Below are 27,420 nucleotides of genomic sequence, written 5' to 3'. Positions count from 1 at the left end.
CCTCATTTTTTTTTCGCTCATTACACCACAGGCAAAAAATGATAATAGGAAGGAAGATACTGCATTTATGCTGGCGCAGATCTGGCGACTAGGGGCTTGCCCCTCGAGCCCTCCTCCCCCCAGAAACGTATGGGTCAGGGAGGGGGAAAGAAAGGGGGAGGGGGAGATAAAGGAGAAATAATAGACAGACCAGCGCGCCCGAGCACAGGGGATCGATCTTGATGATCTTGACTCCCAACAGCCCAACAGGCAACAATAATGCGATCGCCTGCCGAATCAGTGCCCCAGATGACTCTGCGTGCTCTTATTTCTTTTAATCACATATCTGTGAATATAACATTTACAGACCATCGGTTTTAAATAAGCTTATTTTATCAAGGCCGCTGCCTACAGGTACAGCTCAGCGCCCCTAGTATAATAGCTGTATGTATGGGGCATGAAAAGTCTTTCAATTGAGGATTAGGCCTATATGATATAACTTACTTGAATGAACTTTGCTTGAGCGCCGGCAGACAACCAATCATCTTGCATGCAGTTTGCATTATAGTTGCTCCTTGATTTTTATCAACTCCTTTAACGCGTTGAACATTTCTACAACTCCATCGATCGCCACTGAGAGGAATATCATCTTAATCTGGACTCCTTTTTTGTATTTGAATGAAGTTGGAAAAGTAAGTTTGGAGAGGTAAGTAATAATACGAGGCTCATTCTCTTGTTGATCCCTCTGACTGCTTTGGAGCAGTGTTGTAGTGCCTTGATGCTCGGCCTTGGCCTTAAGGCGCCTTAAGGCCTATTTTTTCAAAGCCTTGGCCTTGAACATTCAAGCCTTGGCCTTGAGGATTTTGAGCCTTGAAATTTCAAGGCATTTTCAAGGCATTTTCAAGGCATTTTGTATTTTGTACTTTCATTATTTGTTTTATATAAGTAATTATAAATGTTTCAATAGTTCTGTATATCTAATGACACTAAATACTACACCAGTCAGCAGTAGCAGCAGCAGCAGCAGTACTTAGCAGTGCCATCAATTGCAATTATCATCACATAAATATGTAACAAAGAAAAGTAATGAAAATTAATATAATTTATTGGTAATATGATGTAATCATGACTAATAAGGATAATGACAATATCAATAATAATGATAATAATTATGATTAGGATTATAGTCAGTGGCGTAACTACAGGGGGGGGGGCATGTGCCTCCCCCCAATCGGCTGACTAAAAAAAAGAGAAAAAGAGGGAGAAAGGAAAAGAAACGTAGTGGGAAAGAAGACATTATTGTTCATTATAATGTTATAATTATGTTATGTAACATTACATAAGAAACATTTTTTTTCATATAAATGAAACATAATTTACTCAAGGCTTATGTCTTCATTGTTCCTGGTGCTCCCGTTGTCTGTTTACCGAGATATATAATCCTGTTATACTAAAACCTCCCGTTTTCAAGTCAATATACACCAAACTACCAAATACATTTCCTCGCACTTCGAGTTATTGTTTTACATGTACAATAGTATGCTTCTTTTTCATGAATACTTAAAGTGATTGTCCCATTTTAAGGTCTTAATATAAAACATTTCCTGTCCGTGCTTACGTTCGCAGTAGTGGATTGGTGAAATATGTCTGCTCTCCATCAATTCCTAGAATGAGTCCTTAAAATGTCCCTTTTTCTGTTTTCTGATCTGAATATCAAAAATTTTCAGCTCGCGCTTCGCGCTCGCATCATTTGGTTAGTGAACTACGTAAGGTCTTCTTCAATTCCTACAAACAAGCCTTAAAATGCCCCTCTTCAGGTCTGAATTTCCAAAATTTTCAGCTCGCGCTTCGCGCTCGCAAGATTTGATTAGTGAGATGGGTATGTTGATCATGATTACAAGTGCTTTATGTGCATGTTTAGATGTAATTCTAACAAAATCAGCAAGCGCTTATTGGCACTCGTATTAGATGACTATGGTGAGGTGTGTATAATCTTAATAGACTCCTAAAATAAAGTCCTTAAAATCTTCCTGTTTGGGGTCAATATTTACAAGAAATTCAGTTCGCGCTCGCATTATTTAGCGAGACAGGTACGTATCATGATTACAAAAGATAGATTGTAATGTCCCTTTTTAGTTTTGAATATCAAAAATTTTAAGCTCGCGCTTCGCGCTCGCATTATTTGAATAGTGAAATACATATCCGTTTATTGGCACTGTCCTTAAAATATCTCTATTAGGTCAGTATACCTGGCAACTGGGCACGCTCACTAGGCGATTCCAAATTTTTGCTGGTGCCCTTCAATGCCGTGACCCACGGTACGCCACTATAGGCCTATAGTGATTTTCATTTTTCAAATTTCATTTCTTATTATCTCGCAAGGATGCCCTTTTAACAGTGATTAGCACCATAATTGACCCAAAATCGAGTTTTACAACTTCAAAATGATTTTTTTTTCAAAACCGCTTGCTCGCTACGCTTTCTATAGCGGAAAATTAAAGCCTAAATCAAAATATCTGTCTTATCAATTAGAAATCACTTAAAAAAGCTTTGCTGAATTTCCACAAAACACACAACTTCTTCACACAGTTGATAATCTCATTTTGAAAATATATGTTTGCACCAAAATTCTCATTTGGACTTATACTGTAAGTGCATTTTTGGCTTTGACCCCCCCCCCAAAAAAAAAATAAATACATTCTGCCTCCCCTGTCCCAGGGAGAGGAGAAAGACATATGTTGAGAATGGGAATGCCAGGATCAGATCACCTTGGTAATAATAATTATTGCAATGTGAATCGCCTAGAAAAATAATTAAATGCACAAAGGTAACTATATATTTAATTTAATATTATGTCTAAATCTAAATGATCTATCATGAAATTTTCGTTTTCAATGTACAGGGGTAAAAAATTTTGCTCGCTCACACCTTTTATACATTTGGTCCTGTGTGTCATGTCTGCCGCCTAAGCATTGTTGTCTAATTGTTCCATATATTGTACAATTGAAATGCCTTGGCCTTGAGGTTTTCAGGCCTTGGCCTTGGGTTTCCATGCCTTGGCCTCAGCCTTGGGTATTGAAGCCTTGGCCTTGGTTATTAAAGCCTTAGCCTTGGCCTTGGCCTTGGAGGTTTGAGCCTTGACTACAACACTGGGACCACCCCTTTAATATCGTCTAAGCTGTACATGCAGGGTTAGGGTTGCAATAGAGTTTAGTATATTTTAGGTTTAGGGTAGGGTTTAAGAGGTAAAGTTATATTAATTTCGGGGTTTAAGTTTTTCATTCGATTAGCATGTGGAATTTAGAGCGGAGCAATTGTCGTCGGAGCAAATATCGAATAGAACCGGTATATAGACATGGCAGTCCTCTTATGTTTGAAACATATATGGCCTTAGTCAGTGGCGTAACTACTGGGGGGGGGCATGGGAGGCACGTCCCCCCCCCATCGGCTGGCAGCAAAACGGAGAAAAGGGAGAAAAGAGCATAAAAGGAAGAGAAACGTAGTGGTTCAAGAAGAAATTATTTTTCGTTATAATGTTATATTATTATGTTATATATAAGAAACATTATTTCGTCTTCATTGTTCCTGCACTGCTGTAAAAACTGTGGTGTTAAAACTGACACCAATTTGTGTTAATAGAGGACCACACCCTGATGTGTTAAAATTACACCCTTAAGATTGAACATAACACCAAATAGTGTAAATGTAACAACCAAACGTGTTGTAACAACACCTATAGGTGTAAAACTAACACCATCAATTTAACACCGGTGTAAAATATCTGGTGTGGTCCTCTATGTACAGCGGTTAACACCGCAGTTTTTGCTGTGTGGTGCTTGCATTGACTGTTCAACGAGATACATAATCCTGTTGTACTCAAACGTCCCAGTTTCCTCACACTTTGAGTTATTCTGTAAAGGACAAATCCACCCCAACATAATAAAAATAGATCCAACAAGCTTAACAATGAAAATTTCTCATCAAAGTCGGACTAAGAATAAGAAAATCATGACATTTCAAAGTTTTCTTTAATTTCAAAATACAGTTATATGTACATCGATCCTGGTGGGTGTGCAAATGAGGAGACTGATGACGTAAGTCATCCACTCACTATTTCTTTTGTATTTTATTGTATGAAATATGGAACATTCTATTTTTCTCCTCATTGTCAAGTGAAACAACGATTAATTACTCCCTGAACATATGGAATAAGCATTGTTTACTACTATATATGATCCAGTCAAGTTGGTCCTTATTGTCAAATCTACTATAAAATGAAATATTGTATGATTCAAATTAAAAAACAAAAGAAATAGTGAGCGAGGGACATCATCGAGTCTCTCATTGGGGTTGTGCATATCACTGTTTTGTGAAAAATAAGCAAAACTATAAAATACCGTAACTATCTTATATTACTTCCGTAGTAAAATAAGAAAGTTATGGCATTTTATATTTAATCGGATTTTGATGAAATTTTCTGTGTTTTGCTAATTGGATTTTCTCTATCTATTCAAGTCAACATTTTTTTTAAATGGGGCGATCACTTTAAAGGTCAAGTAAGGGCCTATAGCGAATATAGGCGGGTAAAGTTTTGACATTTTTATAACAGAAATCAGATTTCAGTGTGATTGATTCTGACATAGGCCTACTCAGAAAATGATATTACATCTTCTTTTTTGTCTTTCCTTTTCTCTTTTTTTTCTTAGTCATGATTTTTTTTTTGGGGGGGGCCCCCAAGCCCCCATCTGTACGCAACTGCTATTTACTACTCAACTTTTATCCAGGGGTGGGGAGAAAAATCATTTTGCCTCGCCCGTCAAAAAAAGCTCTGCGGGCTCTGTTGACCTGTGAAGACACACAATTACTTACAGCTCAGCTAGTGCCCCCGGTCTGAGAAATTATAGCTGCCAGGCATGCAACAGTCGTTCAAGGATTGGAGGCATTAATCCGGGGGGGCCACTTACATTGACGAGTGGATACCATGCGCGACCCAAAAAACACGTAAAAAGGATGTCTTTTTCACGATAGGGCACGTTACGTACGTAACGTGATAAGGGTGTCAAAAACACAAAAATAATGAAAAAAGGGTATCTATTTCGCTAGGAAAATTACGTTTTTAGGGTCGAATTTGCGGGGATGATAAAACAAAATTAAAATGTTTTATAAAGGATGTCCTTTTTGCCCCAACACTTCGTTTTTAGAGTCCGATTTGCGCGAGGTGTAGAAGGTGGAGTCGTACTAAACCAAATAAGGTAAAGCCGACGACCGAAGGACCCGTAACAATAAAACATTCCTGTACTTGTTTAGGGGTTCATTTCAGGGAATATTTGCCAAGAGTATCGTTTTGTTTCCAATACTTGTTAAGGGTAGCGTTTCACACGCCAATACTTGTTAAGGGGTGCATTTTCAGAATATGGAAATTACGTGTTTAGGGTGCTTTTCGAGACCCCATGGTCGCGCATGGTATCCACTCGTGAATGGAAGTGGCCCCCCCCGGGGCCTTAATTTGGCTTTAGGCCTTTTTAAATTTGAACGTCTTTTGTATCAAATTTGATATACGGTATGTAGCGTAGAGGGCAGCAACACACGCTAATTTGTACCGACTTACTTAATAGTAAGTCTAAGCCAAGGTTGATTCAATATCTAAAGCTCAGTCGCCATTTGAATCACTCATGTTGGACTCCTTTTTTATTTGAATGAAGTTGTAAAAGAGTAAATTTGTAGAGGTATGTAATTTCAAAACGATTCTCGAGAATACATGCGCCTCTCTCAGGACGTGTAGTCTGCTAGCTGCAATTCCGCTGCCCCTGCGCTATCTTGCGCTGCTGCAGTGCAGCTCCGTGCCGGTGGGCCCGGCGGGCAGCAACCGGTTGTTGAGAGAAGCAGCAGAGGCGGACTTTCGGCTTGTCCTTGGAAGTTGGGTTCCAACCATTGAGTTAAATAGCAACTTCCATGACGTATGCTCTGGCCACAATTGCTACGCTGTAATTCCACACTCTAATCCGTCGGTTGACCAACTTTGGCTTTAAGTTTAACCCAGGCCAGGGAGCTCTGGCCCCGGGCTCTGGCCAGAGCTGGGGGCCTGTCATGCCTGTTGGCTGTTGCACGACGAGATGAGCGATACCGTAGGAACGTCCTAGGACCATTCTTCCGAGATAGGAAGATTGGCGACAAATCAGCGAAAACCGTTTCACGAAGGGAATCTCGTCTTCCAAGTCCGCGACATCGTTTGATATCGATAGTATCGGAAGAATAATTAGTCTTCATCGTCACCTGAACCTTTTATTTCGGAATGACGACTTTTCATAAAATCATTTATTTCAATAAACATGATAAAAGGAGATCAAATGATGTTTTATTTATTACTGATTGTAGAATTGATGTATGGAGCTTACTTTATGAGGTAAAAAAGAGAAAAACTTTGAAGATTCACAAACATAACTGAATAAAATCGAAATTTTCATTATTTCCCTTATAAGTTTAGAACACGGTGTCCTTTTAGAGACACCTTTCAGTATTTCAACGAAAGAGACCCTTGTCCGATATAAAAATTGATTTAACTAAGTAATTTCGACATTTTATTAGTTCAATGTTCTGTATTTTTATAGAATACTTATACTTTTGATAATTTTGCAAATTATGCGTTAATATGTTATTTGTTGAGGTAAAAATAGGGTTTGAATGGAGTAAATAAAATCAACGTGTCTGATTGTATGAGACTAAAAAGGAAAATATGAGAGGCTGCGTGTGAAAAGTCTAATTTATTTATTTTATTAGTCAGATATAACGCAAGAAACACAAATGTGAGTGTTTAATAAACATACCTCAGTTGCATGACGAGTAACCGAAGACAAGGAAAATATGAACATTGCTGCAAACATGTCCAAGTGAATAAAGTAGTGCTTTGCAATAATAATTAAAACGTGAAAAACTTGTGCAATCCACAATGGAAAAATATATTATTTAAATAAATAATGCTAAAAATTACAACTATAAAATGTTGGTCATATTTAAAGTTGATCACTTAATTTAAAGAAGTTTATATAAGAATATAAGGTTTAAGAATATAAAAATATATATGTTCAACATTTCAAAGTAAAGAGACTACCGTGATTGCTTTAACATAACATAGGAGCCAAAAGGCGCCTACCCTGCGATTTAAAATACGCCTCTTGTTATGGACTTTCCATAATATTTTCTTTGATGAACTTATCTTCATTTGACATGTTTGTGATGGATTCATAAGATATAGGCCTAATTTGTATCTATTCAATTATATATTTTGTTACTGCAGATTTTTGTTTTGTTTCACTGTTTCACATCTCAAGTTTTACCAAATCCAAGAATTAATTTTCATTGATTAAAATTAACTCCTTTTTTGGGGGCGCTTGTCCAATTTTTTACCTGTGTCCATCCAAAATTTCAGGTGGACACCCCCTACATTTTTTGGCTTCCGCCGCCAATGTCTACGGGACATCGGTCTGGTAAGAAACCTTTATTTTTCAACTTATGTGCCTTTTTTTAAAACCTTCCTACGCATTAGGTGTAGGAAGGTGTAGAGAGAAATAAAATCATGACCAATTTATACATGATTTTAAAAAAAGATGGATTTCCTAGGGGAATCCATCTTTATTTACTTGGTTCTCTTATGGCTGTCTGGACAGGGATTCAAGACTCCAATGATGAAGAATTATATGTATATGTAGCATATAGTTTAATATAGTTTTATTCAATAAGTTCAGTACCAGATTAATACCATGTAATGATATATGTAAATATAATGTTTATTACAATGTAGCACAATACTTAGTTTAATTTAGAATGATATTTTATTTTTTAATAAAAACCATATTAATAATTTGATATCTTATGTAATAGATAATTCATTTCTTAAGTGCATAGAGATTACCAATATTATGCACTATATAAGTACAATATTATTATTATTATGTCAATTTTTTTTAAAAAGACATCATCATAGAGTCCTCAAGAGTAGGAGGCAGGACTCGCCCGTGTTATTAATATTAGGCAGAGGATAGCATACTGTCCAAAATGGGGTCGCAATAGCACCCCAAATCAAATGAAAGGGGAAAAACTAAATTATGCACTTACCTCGATTATGAATGGATGAAGGTCTATCGTGACACAGAATCCAGAGTGACATCGAGGCACAAACTGGACTGTCAATAAAGGAAAAGTTTTGTCCTGTTCCTCCTCCTTTCAAAATTGAAAACAAAGTGGCCGATTGATACCGAGAATGAATGCAAAATGGAGGTTTTCCCTTTTTTTAGGGTCCAGTTTATGCCTCGATGTCAGGATTCTGTGTCACAATTTGAAACTAGATTATAAATAATTATTATAATTAGCCCTGGAGAATCTTCATTCGTTGCAATGTTAAAGCTTATCTAATAATATCGCAATTCAGGTACTGTAATATCAAGTTGTGAAAAGTATCCGCTGAAAATCATAGATTATTTTTTTGCCTGTTTTTTGACCTGCAATTGATTGATATTCACTAGAAGAATAATATCGTGAATTAAAACTATTTTTTTTTTCATTCTTTACCACATCTTGAGTTCTGCAGCAGCTGAGTTTCTTGAGTTTCCTCCCTGATGCTCTTTGCAAATTTATATTAGTCTTGAGAATAAGTTTTTTTTAGTTTTAGTTTTCAGCAATAACTATGATAAAGAATAATGTGAATAATAAAGAGATTGATTGAAGAGGCCTTCTTTTTAAGGGCTTTTTATATTTAAGTGAATTTATATGTGGAATAAAATAATAAAGAGGTTTTTGTGATGCAATTTTCTTGCCAATTTTTGGGCTATATTGATTGTTTTCTTTAAAATTTTCAATACCTGATGCATTGAAAATGGGGTCACAATGGTACCAGGATATTGTGATTGGTGGGGGGGGGGGGGGGGGGGGGATACACAACCTTCATGTAAAGATGACATATCTGATTTATATGGGTATTGTAGAGCTAAATGGCCTAGGCATATTTTATTAATTTTCGTCATTTTCCTTCCTTTTTATGAATTTGTCCCCTTCTCCTTTTCTTTTTCTTTCTTCCACTTTGTGAAAAATCACAGGGGTATGTTCCCCCTACCCCTTATAAGCACCCCTTCTGTAACTAAAGCCGGGTAAAAATAATAATGACAGTGCCCACTCAAAGAATGTCTTTCGGAACTGAAGTGGCTACCCTAGATAACTGTTATTATTATTTGTAAGTAGTATTTATCCCCCCCCTTTCCTCACTGTATTTTCATGATAGGGAGGGGGAGGGGTAGGGAAAGGGTTCTGCCCCCAATTCTGAGGAGTCAAACCTCAATTTTTTTTAGACTGTCACTGTAATTTGTAAAGCATTATACAGGGGCTTCAGCCCCCCATCCACTTTTTCCAAAACCATGTACAAAAACGTAAAAAATTACCACAGAATTGTGTGATTTTTTGCATGGCCAGGCCCCCCCCCACTTAGAAAACCGTTCAGCGGCCCGTGTTATAATGATGTAATTATGACCTACTGCTAGTCATTTTAACAAAAACCATTGTTTTTATTTCTTTTTGCAGGATATTGGAGGAACACTATGACAAACAGGGAGATGAACAACAACCGCAAACTTTTAATAGTAGGCCTTGCCTGTGTTGATATTGTCAATGTTGCTGCCGGTTATCCAACAGAAGACACAGATCAAAGGTACTTCACCCACCCCCCCAAAAAAAAAAACATGTGCATACATTGGTATCAATAGTGCATGAAGCAATTTCATTTATTTGATGCAAGATAAAAGAGCTAACATGGAATCCTTGAGTGTGATTGGCTGTTGATTAGTGTTACCACTGTAGTTACCATGATATAGTAACTTTTATGCCCTGGCCGCTAGTCATTTTGCCTGTTAGCGAAAATAAATGCAGCCAGTCACGTGATTGATATCCATATTACTATTTTATAATTGTTATATTGTTTTTCATAGATTACTAGACCAGCAGGTGAATCGAGGAGGAAATGCTACCAACACATCTGTCGTTCTATCACAGCTTGGCTCTCACGTTGAATGGCTAGGCACGCTCGCTTCTGATAAACTGGCCGAGTAAGTCTCCTGACTAATTATGTATCATCCATTTGCAGAGCTGCCAACCATAATGGCAGGGCTTGATATTAGCAGTGGCCCGGGGCAACCAAAATGAGAGTCGGGCCACCAAAATTCTTTAAAAGCCTGCAATCTGTGGCCCAGTTACCAAAGTTTTGATAAATTGCAATGTTTTTTGTTTTAATGCCACCAAATTTGCTTTTCGGGCCATCAAGAATATGAAATTGATGATTTTGGTGGACCAATCAGGCCACCAAGATAAAAAGTTAGTGCAGAGCCTTGCATTATGTATTTGCTATCAAATGTTTTCTTTGTAAGATATTTTGTAACAAAAACTATGTCACTATTACATAACATTTACCAAAATTTAGGTGATGGGATGAATTTGACTTCAGGCAGCCAGACCAATTGTAAAGTTATTTGTGGGTCAATATTTCAAAATACAGTTTTGAGGATCGCTGAATACAATTTCTTATTGCTAGAGGTTGGCAGGTACCTTTTAAGGGGTCGTGTAGGGAAATTCCCTTTTTCATCAGAAATTCCTCTCTTTTTTTTGCCAATATGATTCCTTTTTTTTAAGGGGGGGGGGCGGGGTTGCACAAGGTTGGCAGCTTGATTTTCATTTGGTATCCTAAGGTAACAAAGGAAATCTGTCGCTTTCTTTAATTATTTTTTTAGGGCTGTAAATTGGTCTAAAACATGTGAAATTATTTGATGTAAGCTTTATTGATGCTCAAATGCCTGAGGATTGTCCGGATGCTTTTATATAAGCAGGCAATTTTTAAGATCAGAAAATTAATGGGGGAGCAAACTAACCAACAATGTGTGCTGTCTCTCATTGACTTTGTGTTATAAAAGGTTAATCTTTAAAAAAAAAATGAAAACTCGTTTTCAGAGACAAATTTGACAATCATTAATATGTGATTACTATAAAATTGATATTCATGGTAGAATCTCCTCTTTAATATGAGACCAACATCTATATAGTTCATGCATGACAGATTACAAACATTAAGTATTGTGGTATGTCAGAAATGATTTGTACCGAAACTCATGGGTGAATCTGAATCCACTCTCATTTCAGGGATCAGTGGGACAAACTTTACAAAGAATACAAAAGAAATGTTTGTGAGCCAATCTTATTTTACTTTTCTGCGCAACCTGATTTTGACATTAAAATTTCATACTCGCCATATTAGGTATCAAAATATAGAAATATGATGATGTAAAATAAATGATAAAATATAAATAATATAGTGACAAAGAAAGGCACTATGATCACAATTGTTGATTAAGTGCCTACTATTTATTATAGGAACATCATGATTTGACACTGCTGCCAAGAGGGTGATTGTTTACATTATCGTCAACACGTGAACCGCCACAAGCTGGCGCTATAACACTTCACATACAAGAGTCGTAAATACAAATACTGGCATGACCTCTTCTTTCCTTTCCTTCCCACCATTCTTGAAATATAAGAAGGAATGTACCAACATATGATTATCATCACAGCCATCAGAAATGAAATATAAATCTAATGCACAATAAACAGTATAGTAAAAACATAAAGTCACAAACCCTATAAAGATAAACAACCTATACAATATACAATAGGCATGAGTGCGATGGTGCAAGATTTCACACGAGGTGAAAGAAAGATGCTCTATTCAACGAGGCATTAGCCAAGTTGAATAGAGTGTTTCTTTCTTTCAACGAATGTGAAATCTTGCACCATTGCATGAATGAGAATATTTGCTTAACGTGTTGTACAACGCTTCGGAGTATAGCGAAAATATGAAGAAAAAAAAGAGTTTTTCCCTGCAGTAATCTATGAATAGAGAGCAAAAATATTGAAAGCAAAATCCCACAAGCGCACATGATCTTGGGCAGCATTGCGCATTTAGCCAGCAGACTAGTCTTATACGTGCATTGCACCTTCATTTTTACTGAATTAAATTGTATTGTGACGTCACCTACTAAAGCCGTTCAATGGTACATTTTAGACGGTACATTTTGGATGGTACGTCTTTTGTGCAACGGTGCGAATGTTTGACATTAAGCCTCCCATTTGCTCGCGTACAACAAGCTAAGTAGGCGTTGTACAGTAGGCACTTGTAAACAGCCTGTATTCAAACCAAAAATCAAACCAAAGTTTAAGTTAAACCCTAACACATTAACATGTAAAACTATGTGATCTTTCCTCTTCATTACATCTACGAATTGATGCTGTTTAAAAAAGCTTACAATGTACTCTAACGATACATAAAAATATATAAATAGCTCACAATTGTGTCATTTTCTAAAGCATACATGCTTACAAATATACTTGTCGTCAAAGGTGATTTGATGTGTACTTCTGATCTATTATCAAAACATAATTTGTTTAAATGCTTATTTGTCCTCATATTCTATTATTACATGTAGATGGAGAAGAAAAAAAAATTCTTTAAAAATCCTTATAAAACATAAGGTACATAAAAGTACTATCTCTGAACTCCAACTGACATACAAACACCACGAATCAACATCATAAGGTGTGTCGTAAAAAGGACTAAAAAACAAATAATTTCCAGTACTTACAAACAAAAAAATATCCACCCATAACGCACTAAATGCAAATCTGCAAACACACAAACAAAACACTTCAGAAGGCATTAAGAGCCATACAACATCTGTACCATAAAAAAATGTGAAAAGATAAATGAAATATCCTTATGTAGATACATGTGTGGTAAGCTTTAGAATACCTACTGTAAACAAAAGCAATGAGTCTATTAAGCATAACATAAAATAATTGTGTGAGCCAAACATACAAGATAATCGTTTAGCAATAATAAAAATAAATCACCCACATACATCTATTATTAAATGAGAGCAACCCTGAAAAATGAGGAGTCAACCATGAAATATAAATGAAACACACATGTATAGCAGGCTGAAGTTGCAATTAAGGAATAAAAGGAATGCATATTACCTATAAACTAACAATACAACAGCTGAGCTGCCAACCTCCATTGACCTAAACCCGGGGGGGGGGGGGGGGGGGGGCACTCGACCAAAAAAGTGGTAGGGGTGTGCTGCGGGCGAGGCAAAAAAATGGGGGCCTTGGTGCGGGCTTACTGTAAAAAGGAGGGTCCTCGGAACGGGCTTCGGAACTACAAATGTTAGTTTGTGAAAACGGGGGTCCTTGGAACGGATCTCCAGCGTGTGAGTGCGTATATGCATCCCTATGGAACGGGCAATAGTGCATGACGCAGCTAGCGCGGCCTCCGCCGGGTGCGCTCGCGCTGAGGCGATGGTCGAAAAGTGCTCTACGGCCGCTGTTCACCAAAATTGCAGCTCATTATATAGCAGATCATTGCGATCGGAACGGCGTAACGAAAAATGCGAAGCTTTGGAGTGGATTTCTTTCTTGTTTTTTTCTCGATAAGAAGAAAATGCCATGCCTTGGAGCGGCTTTCTTTGTTCTTTTTCTCAACAAAAATGCTATGCCTTGGAACGGAAATTTGAGTGTGAATGTGGGGGTCCCCTCCGCAGCAAATACCCACTATGCATTAGATACTGAGTGCCCCCCCCCCCCCGGACCTAAAGCATACTTGATCCATAATTGAAATCATATTGTAAAGGAAGAAATTTATTCCAAGTACGAAAATGGATAAAGTACACATATGAATCACACCAATCAAATTTAACAAAAATATATTGCGCAATAAAAATTATATGTTGTCACTTTTGATGATGAAAAACATAGCAAATATCGTTAAAACAGATCAGTTGGCAGCTTTGTAACAGTAACATACACAAATAATAGTTTCAGGATTGCTCTGTTAACCTGCAACAAAAGTTAAAGTAATGTGTAATCACCTAAATCAACACTACATCTGTAAACTCACTGGAAACTTGAAATGCACTAACAAAAAAACATAAACATACCCAATTAAAGACCATACAAGCATGGACAACATACAGTGCGTCCCAGAATAAACGAAACCGAGATTTAGCGATCATTTATCATAACTTAATCATAAATAGAATAGACAAATGACCTACCAATTTAAAGCTTAGAATCTCCTCTTTCATCTGATATTACTTAGGTTATTTCTTATTCACGCATGAGTGAGCAAAAACAATTTGAAGAAAGGATACCAAAAACTTATTTGGCGGGGGTTATCTGGGTTTCAAAAAGAAAACCACATTTATGAAAAGTTCAATATCTGCTCTTTAATTTGGTACCAAAATTACAAAAAATGGTCAAGAAATAAAAAAGTTCTGTTCATTTGAAATAAGGCTTGTATTTCCATAATTTCATGAGATAAACGTGTTTTCACCGGTTTCCCACAGAAGCTTTCGCATGGTGAACAAAAGATTTAATGCATGGCTGATCGTCAACAAAACAGAGTGTCGAGAGAGTTTGAAAGCCATCCTGGAGAACCTCTTCATTTTATGAAATTATTGAAATTCAAGCCTTATTTCAAATGACCAGAACTTTGTTATTTCGTGACCATTTTCTGAAATTTAGGTATCAAATTAAAGAGGAGATATTGAACTTTTCAAAAATGTGGTTTTCTTTTTGAAACCCAGATACCCCCCGCCAAATGAGTTTTTGATATCCTTTCTTCAAATTGCATTTGCTCACTCATGCGTGAATGAGAAATATTCTAAGTAATATCAGATGAAAGAGGAGATTCTAAGCTTTAAATTGGTAGGTCATTTGCCTATTTTATTTATGATTAAGTAATGATAAATGATCGCTAAATCTCGGTTTCGTTTTTTCTGGGACGCACTGTATAATAAGCAACATCATGTAATCTGCAAAAACAGGAAATGAAATATAGGGATTGCAAAATATCATTTCTAGGTGAACACACAAGCTTAGTAAAATATAATAAACACCAAATATAAAGTAAAAACACCCCCAGCAAGGGCCAAAACTATCCATCCACAGAAAAAAATCAAATAAGATAGTATACAATATGCACACCTGCAAACCTAAGTTGCATGTCACCAAGGAAATAGTAGAGGAAACTAACCATACAAAAATATAAAATTCAAGAAAAAAAAATCAGTACTACTGTCCATCATACAGCCGCTACAAATAAACAAATGCATGGAAACAACCCTGTAGAGGAAACTGAACTAGCCATGACCTCCTTTTGAGAAACAAAGATGTACATTAAAAAGAACGCTATTCTGTATAAATTAAGGGAGTAAAAAGTGTCTGAGCAAGGCCAAAAGTAATAGGTAGAGGCGAACCGAGTTAACACTTGAAAAGGTATTGTTGAGAACTTGAGAGAGCAAGCAGGGTATCCATCATCATTAGGGCTATCAACAAGAGGTGTAGTCATGTCTGAATGGCGCCATAGGTGATACCACATCATCGTGATGGAGGGGCGGCACAGGCGAATCCAAGTAACGTAAGAAATGACGTTGAAGGCAAAATACATACCGTACCTATCCGATGAGAGGCTACTGTGCAGGGACTGGGCTCTCTCGTCACCATGGTGAAAAGTGCGCTTCTTGGTGGTGGTAGAGACACCAGTGGGAGCCAACAGAACATCTGGAGGGCGGCCAGGAGGGATGTCGATCTCTTCGAAGCAGGGATGTGAACAAGGGGCCACACTAGTCCTCTAGACAAATGGGGGAGACGTTCCGCCCATCTGGGCCCGTCTGGAGATGTATCTAACCGTGGCTGGATATCTACCAAGAGCTTCTCGGGAGGAATCCTTTTGGGAAGTGTGGATGGGACCCACGGGAACAGCAGGATCAGAGACGCCACTTATGACATTAAGGGTTAGGTCAGCAATAGATGAAAGGAAAGATGGCTCTACCACCAAAAGAGGGGGTCCAGGGCCGTTATCACATACAGGACTGTGTGGACTGTATCAGACCCAGCGATCACATCGGAGTCGGACAGGGTCATGACTTGGTATCCACAAAAAATGCCAGTTGTCGGGGTAGATGTCTGGGTTGGTGGCAAGTCCTCAGGTGGGTTATCTTCACTATTACAGATGTCAACTTGCCGCGGATGGATGGAGAGTTCAGCATTAGACTCAAGTAGGGGCTGCGGTACGAAATCACCAGAAAGCTGAGGACTCATTGTGGAGTTACCGCTGTCCGTGAGATGAGGGACGCTTCCCAAGTCTTTGGAAGCAGAAGACTGTTCCAGTCCATGTGTGGAAGGACTTGGCGTAGATGGTACAACCTGATGTTTCACTTCTGCGGCAATATTGAGCGATACAACGTCGCACTCCTGTAGCGGAGGAGTCTCGCCAGCGGCATGCGAAGCCAAACTCTGAACAGACATTGTTGGACCATAGTCGATAGGTGGTCCATCACTGAAACAAATTTGATGCCGGGCAGGTCATACAATTGCATCATGCATATCTATAAAAGGGGTGCCGGCCTGCACTTCAACTTCAAGAGACTCTCTACAACGTACCCTACAAACAGAAACTGCTGATCAAAATGTGTAAGTGCAAGGGAAACTTCTCCTACAAATCCTACACCAGAATTGTCAGCTAGTGTGTGGGAACCTGTAAAACTAGCACCTAGTGCCATTATTAAAGGTCAAGTCCAGCTCAGAAAAATGTTGATTTGAATCAATAGAGAAAAATCAGACAAGCACAATGCCGAAGATTTCATCAAAATCGGATGTAAAATAAGAAAGTTATGACATTTCAAAGTTTCGCTTATTATTAACAAAATAGTTATATGAACGAGCCAGTTACATCCAAATGAGAGAGTGGATGATGTAACTCACTCACTATTTCTTTTGTTTTTTATTGTTTGAATTATACAATATTTCAATTTTTTACGAATTTGATGATTAGGACCTCCATGCCTGAAGCACAAAATGTTAAAATAATGGAATTCCACGTGTTCAGGGAGGAATGAAACTTCATTTCACATGACAATGACGAGAAAATCAAAATATTTCATATTTCAAACAATAAAAAACAAAAGAAATAGTGAGTGAGTGAGTGACATCATCGACTCTCTAAGTTGGATGTAACTGGCTCGTTCATATAAACTGTTCTGTGAAATGAAGCGAAACTTTAAAATGTCATAACTTTCTTATTTTACATCCGATTTTGATGAAATTTTCAGTGTTATGCTTGTTGAATTTTTCTCTTTTTATTCAAATCAAGTTTTTGTTGGGGTGGACTTATCCTTTAAGAAAGTACTACAAAGATGGACAACCGGTCACAATGGAATAATGTCTAAGCATTTACTGAACCATACTCACGCAATGCAAGCTGCCGGCTGGAAGGGGCATATGCATCGACTTCAATAACAGCAAACTATAAAACCTAGGCCGCAAGTGGGCAGCATACAATATAACGCCATCGGGCAACCACTTTTTCTTTTTCCTTCTTTTGTTTGTACAGTGCGTCCCAGAAAAAACAAAACTGAGATTTATCGATGATTTTTCAAAACTTAATCACAAATACAATAGACAAGTGACCTACCATTGTAAATCTTAGAATCCCCTCTTTCATCTCAAATTACTTAAATTATTTTTCATTCATGCATGAGTAAGCAAAAACAATTTAAAGAGGGGATAAAGTCACTTGGTGGGCTGTATCTGGGTTTCAAAAAGAAAACAAAATTTTTGAAAAGTTCAATATCTGCTCTTTAATTTGATACCTAAATTACAGAAAATGGCGAAGAAATAACAATGTTCTGGTTATTTGAAATAAAGCTTGAATTTCAATAATTTCATAAAATGAAGAGGTTTTACAGGCTAGCGTTCCGAGTCACTCGACACTCCTTTTTGTTGATGATCAGCCGTGCATTAAGTCTTTTGTTAACCGTGCGATAGTTTCTGTGGGAAACTGGTGAAAACACATTTATTTAATGAAATTATGGAAATAAAAGCATGGTTTCGAGGGAACAGAACTTTTTTACTTCTTGACCATTTTCTGTGATTAAGATATTAAATAAAAGCAGATATTGAACTTTTTAGGTATGTGATTTTCTTTTTGAAATTCAGATACCCCCCGCCAAATGAGTTTTTGGTATCCTTTCTTTAAATTGTTTTTGTTCACTCATGCATGAATGAGGAATAATCTAAGTAATTTCAGATGAAAGATGAGATTCTAAGCTCTACAATGGTAGGTCATTTATCTATTGTATTTGTGATTAAGTTATGATAAATCCCCAAGAACAAAAAATTCAGAACAAGTTGATAAAAAGGTGTAAAAGAGTACAACCTGCTAGTAGGCCTACTACATAATTATCCTACACTAGGTAACCACACTGGTTCGTGAAGGTTGTAAGTGACAGGAAAAAATATGATAGTCAACTACAAGTGTAATCAATAAAAGTTTTTTAAGAAAGGGGGAGCACCCAAGTACTTTGTGACAAAACTTTATTTCATAGTAAGCTAGGATATGATCTAGGCCTATACAAGTAAGTTACCAGAAAAATCTAATTCACAAAAACAATGTATAACTAGGAATAGCCATAAAATTCCATACTACAAAATCATCTAAGTCAGTCTGTCTTGCTTGCATATGTTCCCATATATTAAGACCAAAATAACGTTGTGGGGAAACATGAAGGTGAAGGACATAATGCATTAAAATGAATACGGCATTCTCACAGCACAGATAAGTCTGTGTGACAACAAATAGGCAGTTTGATGTGACTGATAATCATCCTAAACAAAACAATGTAAAGAGCAATGTAATACACCCATCAAAATTAATCAATACACATTCCACAAATCTAGCCAAGTGGAAATCAGTGTAAGGCATTTAGCTGGTATGTGCAATAATGCAAACAACAGTCTGTGATGAAGAATTACCATACAATGGACAAACATGTAATTATGTGAGAGGGAAATCAACAATTAAAACAACACAATATCCTTAATCAAAATGTTGCATGAATTAGCACTAAAAATTATTGGTTCTAATTCTTTGACCAAAAGAATCACATCCTATGAACATAAATATAGAATACATGGACATGCCATTATATCACAAAAGCAGCGACTTTTTAAACATCTCTCTCCTATCCCTTAAAAGCCTCTATCATAATTATCAGGCAACAATTTTTATAACACTCATCTGCCATTCTCTGAAAGCCTTGAGCATAAATAATTAGAAACCTGATAATATAACAATACATGTATGAATAGACACTTAAAATTTGATTCATTTATGCGTATATTGATCTCTAAATCCTTGCGTCATCATATAAAATATATATTTAGGGACACAATCACCCATACACAAAATTCAATCACACATAACGCTCATCAGTCCAGTAAAAAAAAATACAAATGCATGCGGAGCACTTGGCACCTTGGGTATACGAGGGTCCATCACCGAGTACGATACAGTGCTTTGCAGGACGGATAGTGATATCATGACGCGCAATGAACGGAATGCCAGCGTGTATTGTTACATCTGAGGAGTCTACAACAAAGCCTTCAAAGAGAAAGACATGGTCGTCTCTCGTAAAAGTGAGGGATGTGGTCCCAACAATATAACCAGGAAAGGATGGTTTCTGTGTAACAGAACAAGATGTGTCTATAACACCTCCAAGATTTCTGACAAGTGAGGAACAGATTAGGTTCACTGAGGAACCACTAACTAGGTATACTCAAACACACTTAGGGCCTTACTAGGTAACTCAGAGACTCTGGCCACTGGAGACTGTGGCGGAAGATCATGAACCCTGTTGTGGACATCATCTGACTCTGATGAGCCACCAACATCACTGCAGTAATCTTCTCTCTGGATCTGTGGTGACCTGCAAAACTCATGTAGGTCCTCGAAGCCACCAAAAATACCATGCAAGGGTTCCAGAGGAACCCCCAAGCAGTCAAGTTCACACTTGTGCCTAAAGTACTACCAAGATTGTAACAATCTTCATCAATGTCATCATCCGATGAGTCTCTGTCAGACTCAAGATACATAAGATCATGATCAAGACAATCATGATGAGTACTGGAGCTACGTGATTGGTCCAAGGAATAGCGATTGCCTGGCGAGCACATGCAATAATTCTCTGTTCATGCTCTGGTAGAAATGGACAATCTCTAATATGGTGTTTTAGGTCAGAACGACTAGCTGCAAGGCATAAGGGGCAACACATATGGCTAATTCTATCATCACATTCACAATCCGGTTTACTAGAGCCAAAACTTGCGCTACTAGAAGATCTATGTGAAGTGACATGACTAGTTATGGTAGCATGCATTGCCCTTATTGTCTGGGGATGGGGTTGGTATGGATCATAGGAATGTCATGATTTGGATAGGTGCTGCAGAGAGGGCGATTGTTTACATTATTGTCGACACCTGAACTGCCACAAGCCGGCACTCCAACACTTCACATACAAGAGTCGTAAATACAAATACTGGTGTAGGATTTGTATAGCGCACATATCCACCTTGCTAGGTGGCTAAGCTAGTCTACCGATTCGGGTGTGCACAGCTTTATGAGGAAGTACTTCCTGCCGGTACCCTTTTATCTCACCTGGGTCGAGTGCAACAATGTTGATAAATTTTGTGCTGCAGGAAAACACACCATAGCTAGGATTAGAACCCATGACCCTCTGTTTGAAAGGCGAGAGTCAGAACCACTATACCAAATTTAAGTGAAATATCATAATTCATTTTCCTTTAGGAATCCCAGTTTCCCTTTTTTGGGACACACTTGTACAGCTTTTGCTAGAACTATAGTACTACAGAAAATGAATTAGCCTATAAATATTTCATTTGTGGAGAGAAAAAAAACACGTTTTTGAGAGGATTGGATCTGTTTTGCTATTTAGTAACATAATAATTGCAATATGAATGTATTCAAGGTGTGAATCAGTATGTTGTAATTCATGTAGGCCTATTTTACAAGACTCCACTGCTGAGAAAGATGCATTATGGATAGTGAACCTGGCCAGATAGGGGTAGTTGAGGACTTGGGGAGGGGCTATTAAGGCTGTTAGTTCATACACTCTTTAAGAGCTAGACTTTAATTAAACTATCACTGTGTGATATGAATTATTTATCTGTAATTTGAATATTTTGCTTCCATCATTCCTTCAACTTAAGCTAGATGAGATGTTAGAAAGGCCCTGTCTTACAAAGAGTTGCGATTGATCCGATCAATCACAACTATGGAAAGCCAGCAATGTCAACATCTGAAATGCATCTTCATTCAAAATATTTACTACATAATTTGTATATTTATACAGTCATTGTTTTCTTGAAAATTCTGTATGCTTCTCCTTTCTTTACAAAAGACATCGTGCATATTTCCTAGAGAAAAAATTTGACATTAATGGATTTCCATACAGTTAGGTAGATCCGATCAATTGTTACCCTAATGTAAGACGGGGTACATGGGTCCGTTGCAGAAAGAATTGTGTTTAAACGCAAGTCAAAAAATCAATCGCAAGTCCCAAATGCACGCTTTTGATTGGTTGAAAATCAAGTTGCGCATGATTTTTAGAGTTGCGATGGATTGCACTCTTTCTGCAACGGGCCCCAGAATAGTCATCAGGGAAGCGTTTCATGAAATAATGATTTTTTTTTAAACTGACGAATCTGGTAAGCAACTGAATTCCTTTGCCTCTGATTGGCTCTGTACAAATAAGTCTGTAAATATCACTGATTACATGCTTTATAAAACACTCTCTTATATTCTCACATTCTTTCACTTGGTTTTCTAGTGTCATCACTGACGATCTTGAAAACTATGGAGTGCTATATGATAAAGCACGGCAATATGAGAATTGTGTGACACCTCTTTCTTGTGTCATAGTCAATGCCTCAACAGGATCAAGAACAATTCTTCATAAAAACAAGTGAGTTGTGAATGAAAGTGTCCCTCTCTTTCATATACCAGTATTCAGGGTTTGGTGTATCTAACATCTTGTTTTCTGTACTTGTCACACAACTTAGCCTAGTATGTGACCATTCATGGAAAACCCACAAAAAGTTGCCAGAAGCGATTTTCAGTTAAATATAACAATGATGATAATGATGATGATAATTAGACTTTTATCGTGCCAAATCCACTCTGTAGAGTGCTCAAGTCGCTTTTTAGGAAATTATAAAAGAAATTAAGAAGAATTGAAGAGAAATATTTTAGGGTAATGTTTGAAAAATTCAGAGGTCAAGCACTGTTTGATGTTTTCAGGGAGGATATTCCATAACTTAGAGAATGAGTAAACACATGATCTTTCACCCCAGGTTTTGGAAACTTTGGGGGTAACAAGAGAATTGGAAAAGGAGGAATGTAAGGATCTTGAAGGGGTATAACTTTTGATATCCCTGCTGAAAGAGGAGATTCTCAGCTTAGAATTATATATGTCACTACTGTTGGATGTTCCTAACCCTCATTACAAAGAGGAGAACATTCCCTACCGCAGAATATTACTTTTGGAAAAAAAATCAGGGATTAAAGTTAACTGGAAGTCTATTGAAGCTCACTTGCCCAAATACTATTCTGCAAAGGTTAAAAAGGGGATTAGATGTCCTTGAAATTTTCTTCAAAAGGGGAGGCACACTTGCCAATTCCACAAAGATGAAAAAGAGGATTAGATATCCTTGAAATTTTCTTAAAATTTGTTAAATTTCTGTTATGCAGAAAATATTGAAAAACAACCATTTTTCTGTTTAAAATCTCTAAATCAGAATAAGTTTTTACTCAATATCTCCTTATTGCCTTTTCTTTTTCCAAATCAGAGAAGTAAATTATATAATAGTACCTGGATTTTTATTGACCCCTTTGTTTTTTTCAGGGCATTACCAGAAGTGGATCCAAAGGATTTTGAAAAGCTGGATTTAGATGACTATTCCTGGATTCACTTTGAGGTATGCATGAGATTCTTTTCTTGCTTTAGTTGATTCATTAATTGTAGTTATCTTCAATTTATTCATATGCACATGCTAAAGTCGTAAAATTCTGTAAATTTTTGTGTTTAGATAACTAAGCAGGAGGATCGATCTGAAATATTTTCTCTCTAAAAAAGGACTGTATGCATAATTTGCATCTTACTTGATATAGTATCTTCTTCTGCTTCGTCTTCTTCTTCCCTTTCTTCTTTTTCTTCTTCTTCTCCTATATACAATCACTGCATCCTTATCTAGTTCTAAAAAGTAATCCCTGAATTTTAATTGTGTAAACAATAAGATTTTACCCTTGAGTCTTTACTTCTTAACATGTCAATGGTTCCTCTGGAAATGAGCTTTCAAGTTTTTGTTAGTTATCCTGTTCCAACTTACTGATTTTACTACTACTTATGCTGTTTGTTTAGATTACTTGGTAAAATCAATAAATTAGTCTGTCTATCAATCAATTAATCAAACAATCAGTCAGTCAGTCAGTCAGTCAATCGATCAATCAATCAATCAATCAGTCAGTCAGTCAGTCTATCAATCCGTCAATCAATCAATCAATCAATCAATCTTTTTTCTTGCAGGGTAGAAATGAAGTCAACATAGAGAAGATGATAGCAATGATTGAGATGTACAACAAGAGTAGAACAGATTCAAAACCTATCACTATATCTTTAGAGGCTGAGAAATCACGAAACGTTACTCACAGTTTACTTCAAAAAGGAGATTTTGTAAGTACATAAGTTGCATGAATTATGCTAACAAGCCAGATACAAAAAAACATTTTTCATTTCTCGTAACTGGGAAGACATTAGATTGCATGGGGGTGGGCATATCTCTTTATATCCCCTATTTTTTTATCAATTTGGGAAATTCACAATATGGAGCGCCATCTATCAGTTGACAGCGAACAGGCCAATTTCGAACTTTTGGGTTGACATCATGCGCAGGCTAGGCGCAGCCAGCGCATAGTGCACGTGTGAAGATGCTTCGAAAATGAAAACTGTATGATAAGTGGAGGAAGAATTCACTGAAGACAGTCTAAATTGCCCAAAGAGATCTGCAGCAAATTTCCCTCCCGCCTCCTAGACCCTGGTAAACAGCACAATTTTATTTACCGTAAACCGGCAGACCATACTGCATAATGCACTAGTGCGCTCAGCAGATGTCAACTTTTTCCCATCCCATGGGGCATTGCAAATTTCAGCCTGTATGCTGAAACCGATAGGTGGCGCCCCGTATTGTAAATCCACCGAAATGGCTGGGATGCCACGCTCAAAGACCAACTATGCATGAGACTTTTGGCTTGAGATCACACCATGTACATGGGGATAGGCTGTGATACATGTGTGAGCCAGATATTTAAGAGGGGATTAGTACATGTAAGAGTCTGTAATGCTGGAGTCTCACGCAGAATGGCATTACTTGATCATTATTGGCATTTAGAAAATTGGGGGGGGGCGGGCAAATCGCTTTTTGTAATGATAAAGAAATGTCTCTTCATGGAACCCGTCATATTCATAGCTCTTTAGATTGAATTTTAATTTTGCAAACACATGTGTAAAATATTGCTTGGTTTCCAAAATACTACCGGTATTCATCATTCTTATTTGCAACTCTGGTGTGAATGTTTTTCTTTGCAGGTATTCATTAGCAAAGATTATTCTATGTATATGGGCTTCAACAGTGCAGACGAGTGCTTGAATGGAGTCAAGGAAAGGAATCTGTTAAAGATAGGGTAAGGAAAGTCAAGACGAGTTCACTCTTTTGTTTTCTTAATTTTTTATGTTGCAGACACGTTTACAAAGCTTACAAAGTCAACTTCAGTCTGATAAAAGCATTACGTTGTACGAGTGACGTACGATGGGTCGTTCGAGAGTTGGTTGTGTTGTCGCAGCTGCAACATAAAGTCCTGTCTGAATTAATAGAGAACTTGATAGAGAACTTCAAACACTAACAATTTCATGAAAAGCTGATGTAAAGATATTTTATTCTTACAGAATGTTTAACAAAGCAGTACTTTGTTTAATACTGGCAGTTTTTCCCTGTGCACCTTGGAATAGTTTAGTAGGTAGATGGCACATGAATAAATGAAGTGTTTATTATTATTACTTTTATTATTATTATTGTTATCATTGTTACTATTGTTATTATTATTGTTATCATTGTTATTATTGTTATTATTGTTGATATTATTATTATTATTGTTATTATTATTATTATTATCATCATCATGCATGTGTCCTCTTCAAGTTTGTAGCAATAATAATCTTTTCCCCTTTGAGCAGTGTTTGAGTTTAGTCATGGCTATTGTTATGTAGCTGTAATATGATATACTTCCATTATTTCTATCGATAATTGTTTTCAGGCCTCAGCATAATGATATTTACATTACTTGCCATATTTTGTAGAGGCTTGCCAGCAATGATCACTAATAGAATTACTAGGAAGATGAATTTGTTCTGCAAGGGAGAATCCATTTATCATACCCTGGAATGCACTGTAATCCACTGTCACAATGCATTTATAAAAATTAGTGTTCAGTTCTATGATGTTTGTTATTTTTAGATTTCATCTGGTGAGCTTTGGAAAAGCTTCCCAAAATAATTGCATAGCCTTATGCTATTGAGACCTTTATTTTGAAGACAAACCTTTTTGAATTAATGTTGTGGAGCGTTGTGGCCCAGTGGATTAGTCTCCGGACTCTGAAACAGAGGGTCGTGGGTTCAAATCCCAACCATGGCGTAATTTCCTTCAGCAAGAAATGGATCCACAATGTGCTTCACTCAACCCAGGTGAGGTAAATGGATACCTGGCAGGAATTTATTCCTTGAAACGCAGCGCGCGTAACAGCTGCACTGCTAAAGCCAGGGTAATTATGCTGTATATACTGTAGAGCGCTTAGAGACTTCCGACAAAGTAAGTATTAAGCGCTATATAAGCAAGTATAATTATTATTATTAATGACTGACAATACTGAAAGTATGATTGTCCGGTAAAAACTAAAAGTAGCTTTGCCAAGGAGTATTTCTTCTCGCTGTGCTCTCTTTTTTGGTTAAATTTTGTTCAAAGCAATTGCAATTTGATTTTATAATTATAGATTGTGGCGTGCACTATGCATGCCAAGTTTATTATCATTATTGTTTCATTCTCTAATACAGAGCCAAAGCCATCTGTGCCTGGGGTGAGAAAGGAGCCTGGGGATTGGAGGAGAGTGACAGGATAGTGCACAGCCCTGCTTTTCCACCAATCAAAGTTGTCGATACACTGGGTGCTGGGGATACTTTCAATGCAGGGGTTCTTCATGCTCTAAATCAAGGGAGAACAGTGGAAGAAGCTGTAAGGCTCGGATGTCAAGTAGCTGGCCAGAAGGTCGGACAGATAGGCTTCAACATAGATACAACGTCATTGGATCTATTATAACCCTCATTTAGCCTTGTTCCAAAGGTAGCTAATGAGAATATGATTTGTTGTGAAATTGTATGCAACTCGCATCCTATTTAATGTTTTGAAATACCCCTAAAAAATGCAGTGTTCTAATATGCCACATGAAATACTCTGCAACTGTTGTTTGGCATTTAACCCCAAGTAGCCCGGGCTATTTTGAAATTGCATAGCCTGTGGAAGGGGGGGGGTTGACAATTTTTTTCCCTCCCAGCACATGTGGCATTAGTTACCATTGTATTAACATTTTTTCGTTCAGTCAAGTTGGTCCTTATTGTCAAATCTATAAAATCGAACATTAGCCCAGAGAAAACGCACAAAAATACCTATTTTTGAAGCATGATGATTGGAGCTATCCCTAAGCAGAATAGCTGGGTAGCAGTATGCATTTCTGTGTTAAGTAGTTTATAAGCTTTTAACTGATATATTACCTTATTAATGGATGTACTGGAAAAAGCAGAAAGCTGCAGCCAAGTTTCCAGGTCTTGCTTTTGTCAATGTCACTTTTAGGTCTGATCCGTGTCTTTAAATCAATTCATAAAGGGTCTTGGACTTTGGACCTATGGGAAAAATGCAGTAAAAATTCAATCAATTGTAGAAATTAATTTGATAATCAGTAAGCCTTTATGCAGTTGTAACTGCATGAGCAGTAATTAGAGATAAACCGTCAAGGTGATTTTCAAATCTATTAACGTAAGCATTTGTAATTTGATGATTATTCCTGTGTTCCTTTTGAAATATTCTTTTCATCATATCCATAATTGTTGGTATATGACAATATTCCAAATACTACTCAACGAAATAAAAGTGGACAAAACAAACATACCTAACAGTCACCTGGGGCCCGTCTTACAAAGAGTTGTGATTGATCTGATCAATAGCAACTATGGACGGCCAGCAACATCAACATCTATTATGCATGTTTGTTCAAAATATTTTCTAAATATGATTTATATTCATGCATTAATTGTTTTTTTGAAAATTCACTGTATTTCTCTTTGTTTACCAAGTACATTGTGCAAATTTCCTGTAAAAAAAATTATGACACTGATG

General features: G+C 37.1%; 1 protein-coding gene across 3 annotated transcripts; it reads left to right on the top strand.

Moving 5' to 3' along the window:
* Positions 1 to 495: 495 nt before the first annotated feature.
* On the top strand, positions 496 to 27,164 carry LOC121417320 (ketohexokinase-like). Of its 3 annotated transcripts, XM_041610983.1 has the most exons (9): positions 496 to 685; positions 7,406 to 7,463; positions 9,547 to 9,673; positions 9,951 to 10,067; positions 21,753 to 21,887; positions 22,827 to 22,899; positions 23,508 to 23,654; positions 24,567 to 24,661; positions 26,085 to 27,164. In XM_041610983.1, the coding sequence occupies exons 2-9, from the start codon at positions 7,442 to 7,444 to the stop codon at positions 26,344 to 26,346; spliced, it is 978 nt and encodes a 325-aa protein (XP_041466917.1). In that variant the 5' UTR covers positions 496 to 685; positions 7,406 to 7,441; the 3' UTR covers positions 26,347 to 27,164. The 3 variants fall into 3 exon arrangements, with proteins under 3 accessions (XP_041466917.1, XP_041466935.1, XP_041466928.1); XM_041611001.1 differs by lacking the exon at positions 7,406 to 7,463 and having other exon boundaries at positions 497 to 671; XM_041610994.1 differs by lacking the exon at positions 7,406 to 7,463 and having other exon boundaries at positions 497 to 685.
* Positions 27,165 to 27,420: the final 256 nt, after the last annotated feature.

This window comes from Lytechinus variegatus, chromosome 1 (genome assembly GCF_018143015.1).
Source record: "Lytechinus variegatus isolate NC3 chromosome 1, Lvar_3.0, whole genome shotgun sequence".
Lineage (NCBI taxonomy): Eukaryota > Metazoa > Echinodermata > Echinoidea > Temnopleuroida > Toxopneustidae > Lytechinus > Lytechinus variegatus.
The sequence above is the reverse complement of the archived record's forward strand: the minus strand, read 5'-3'. Positions and strand labels throughout refer to the sequence as shown.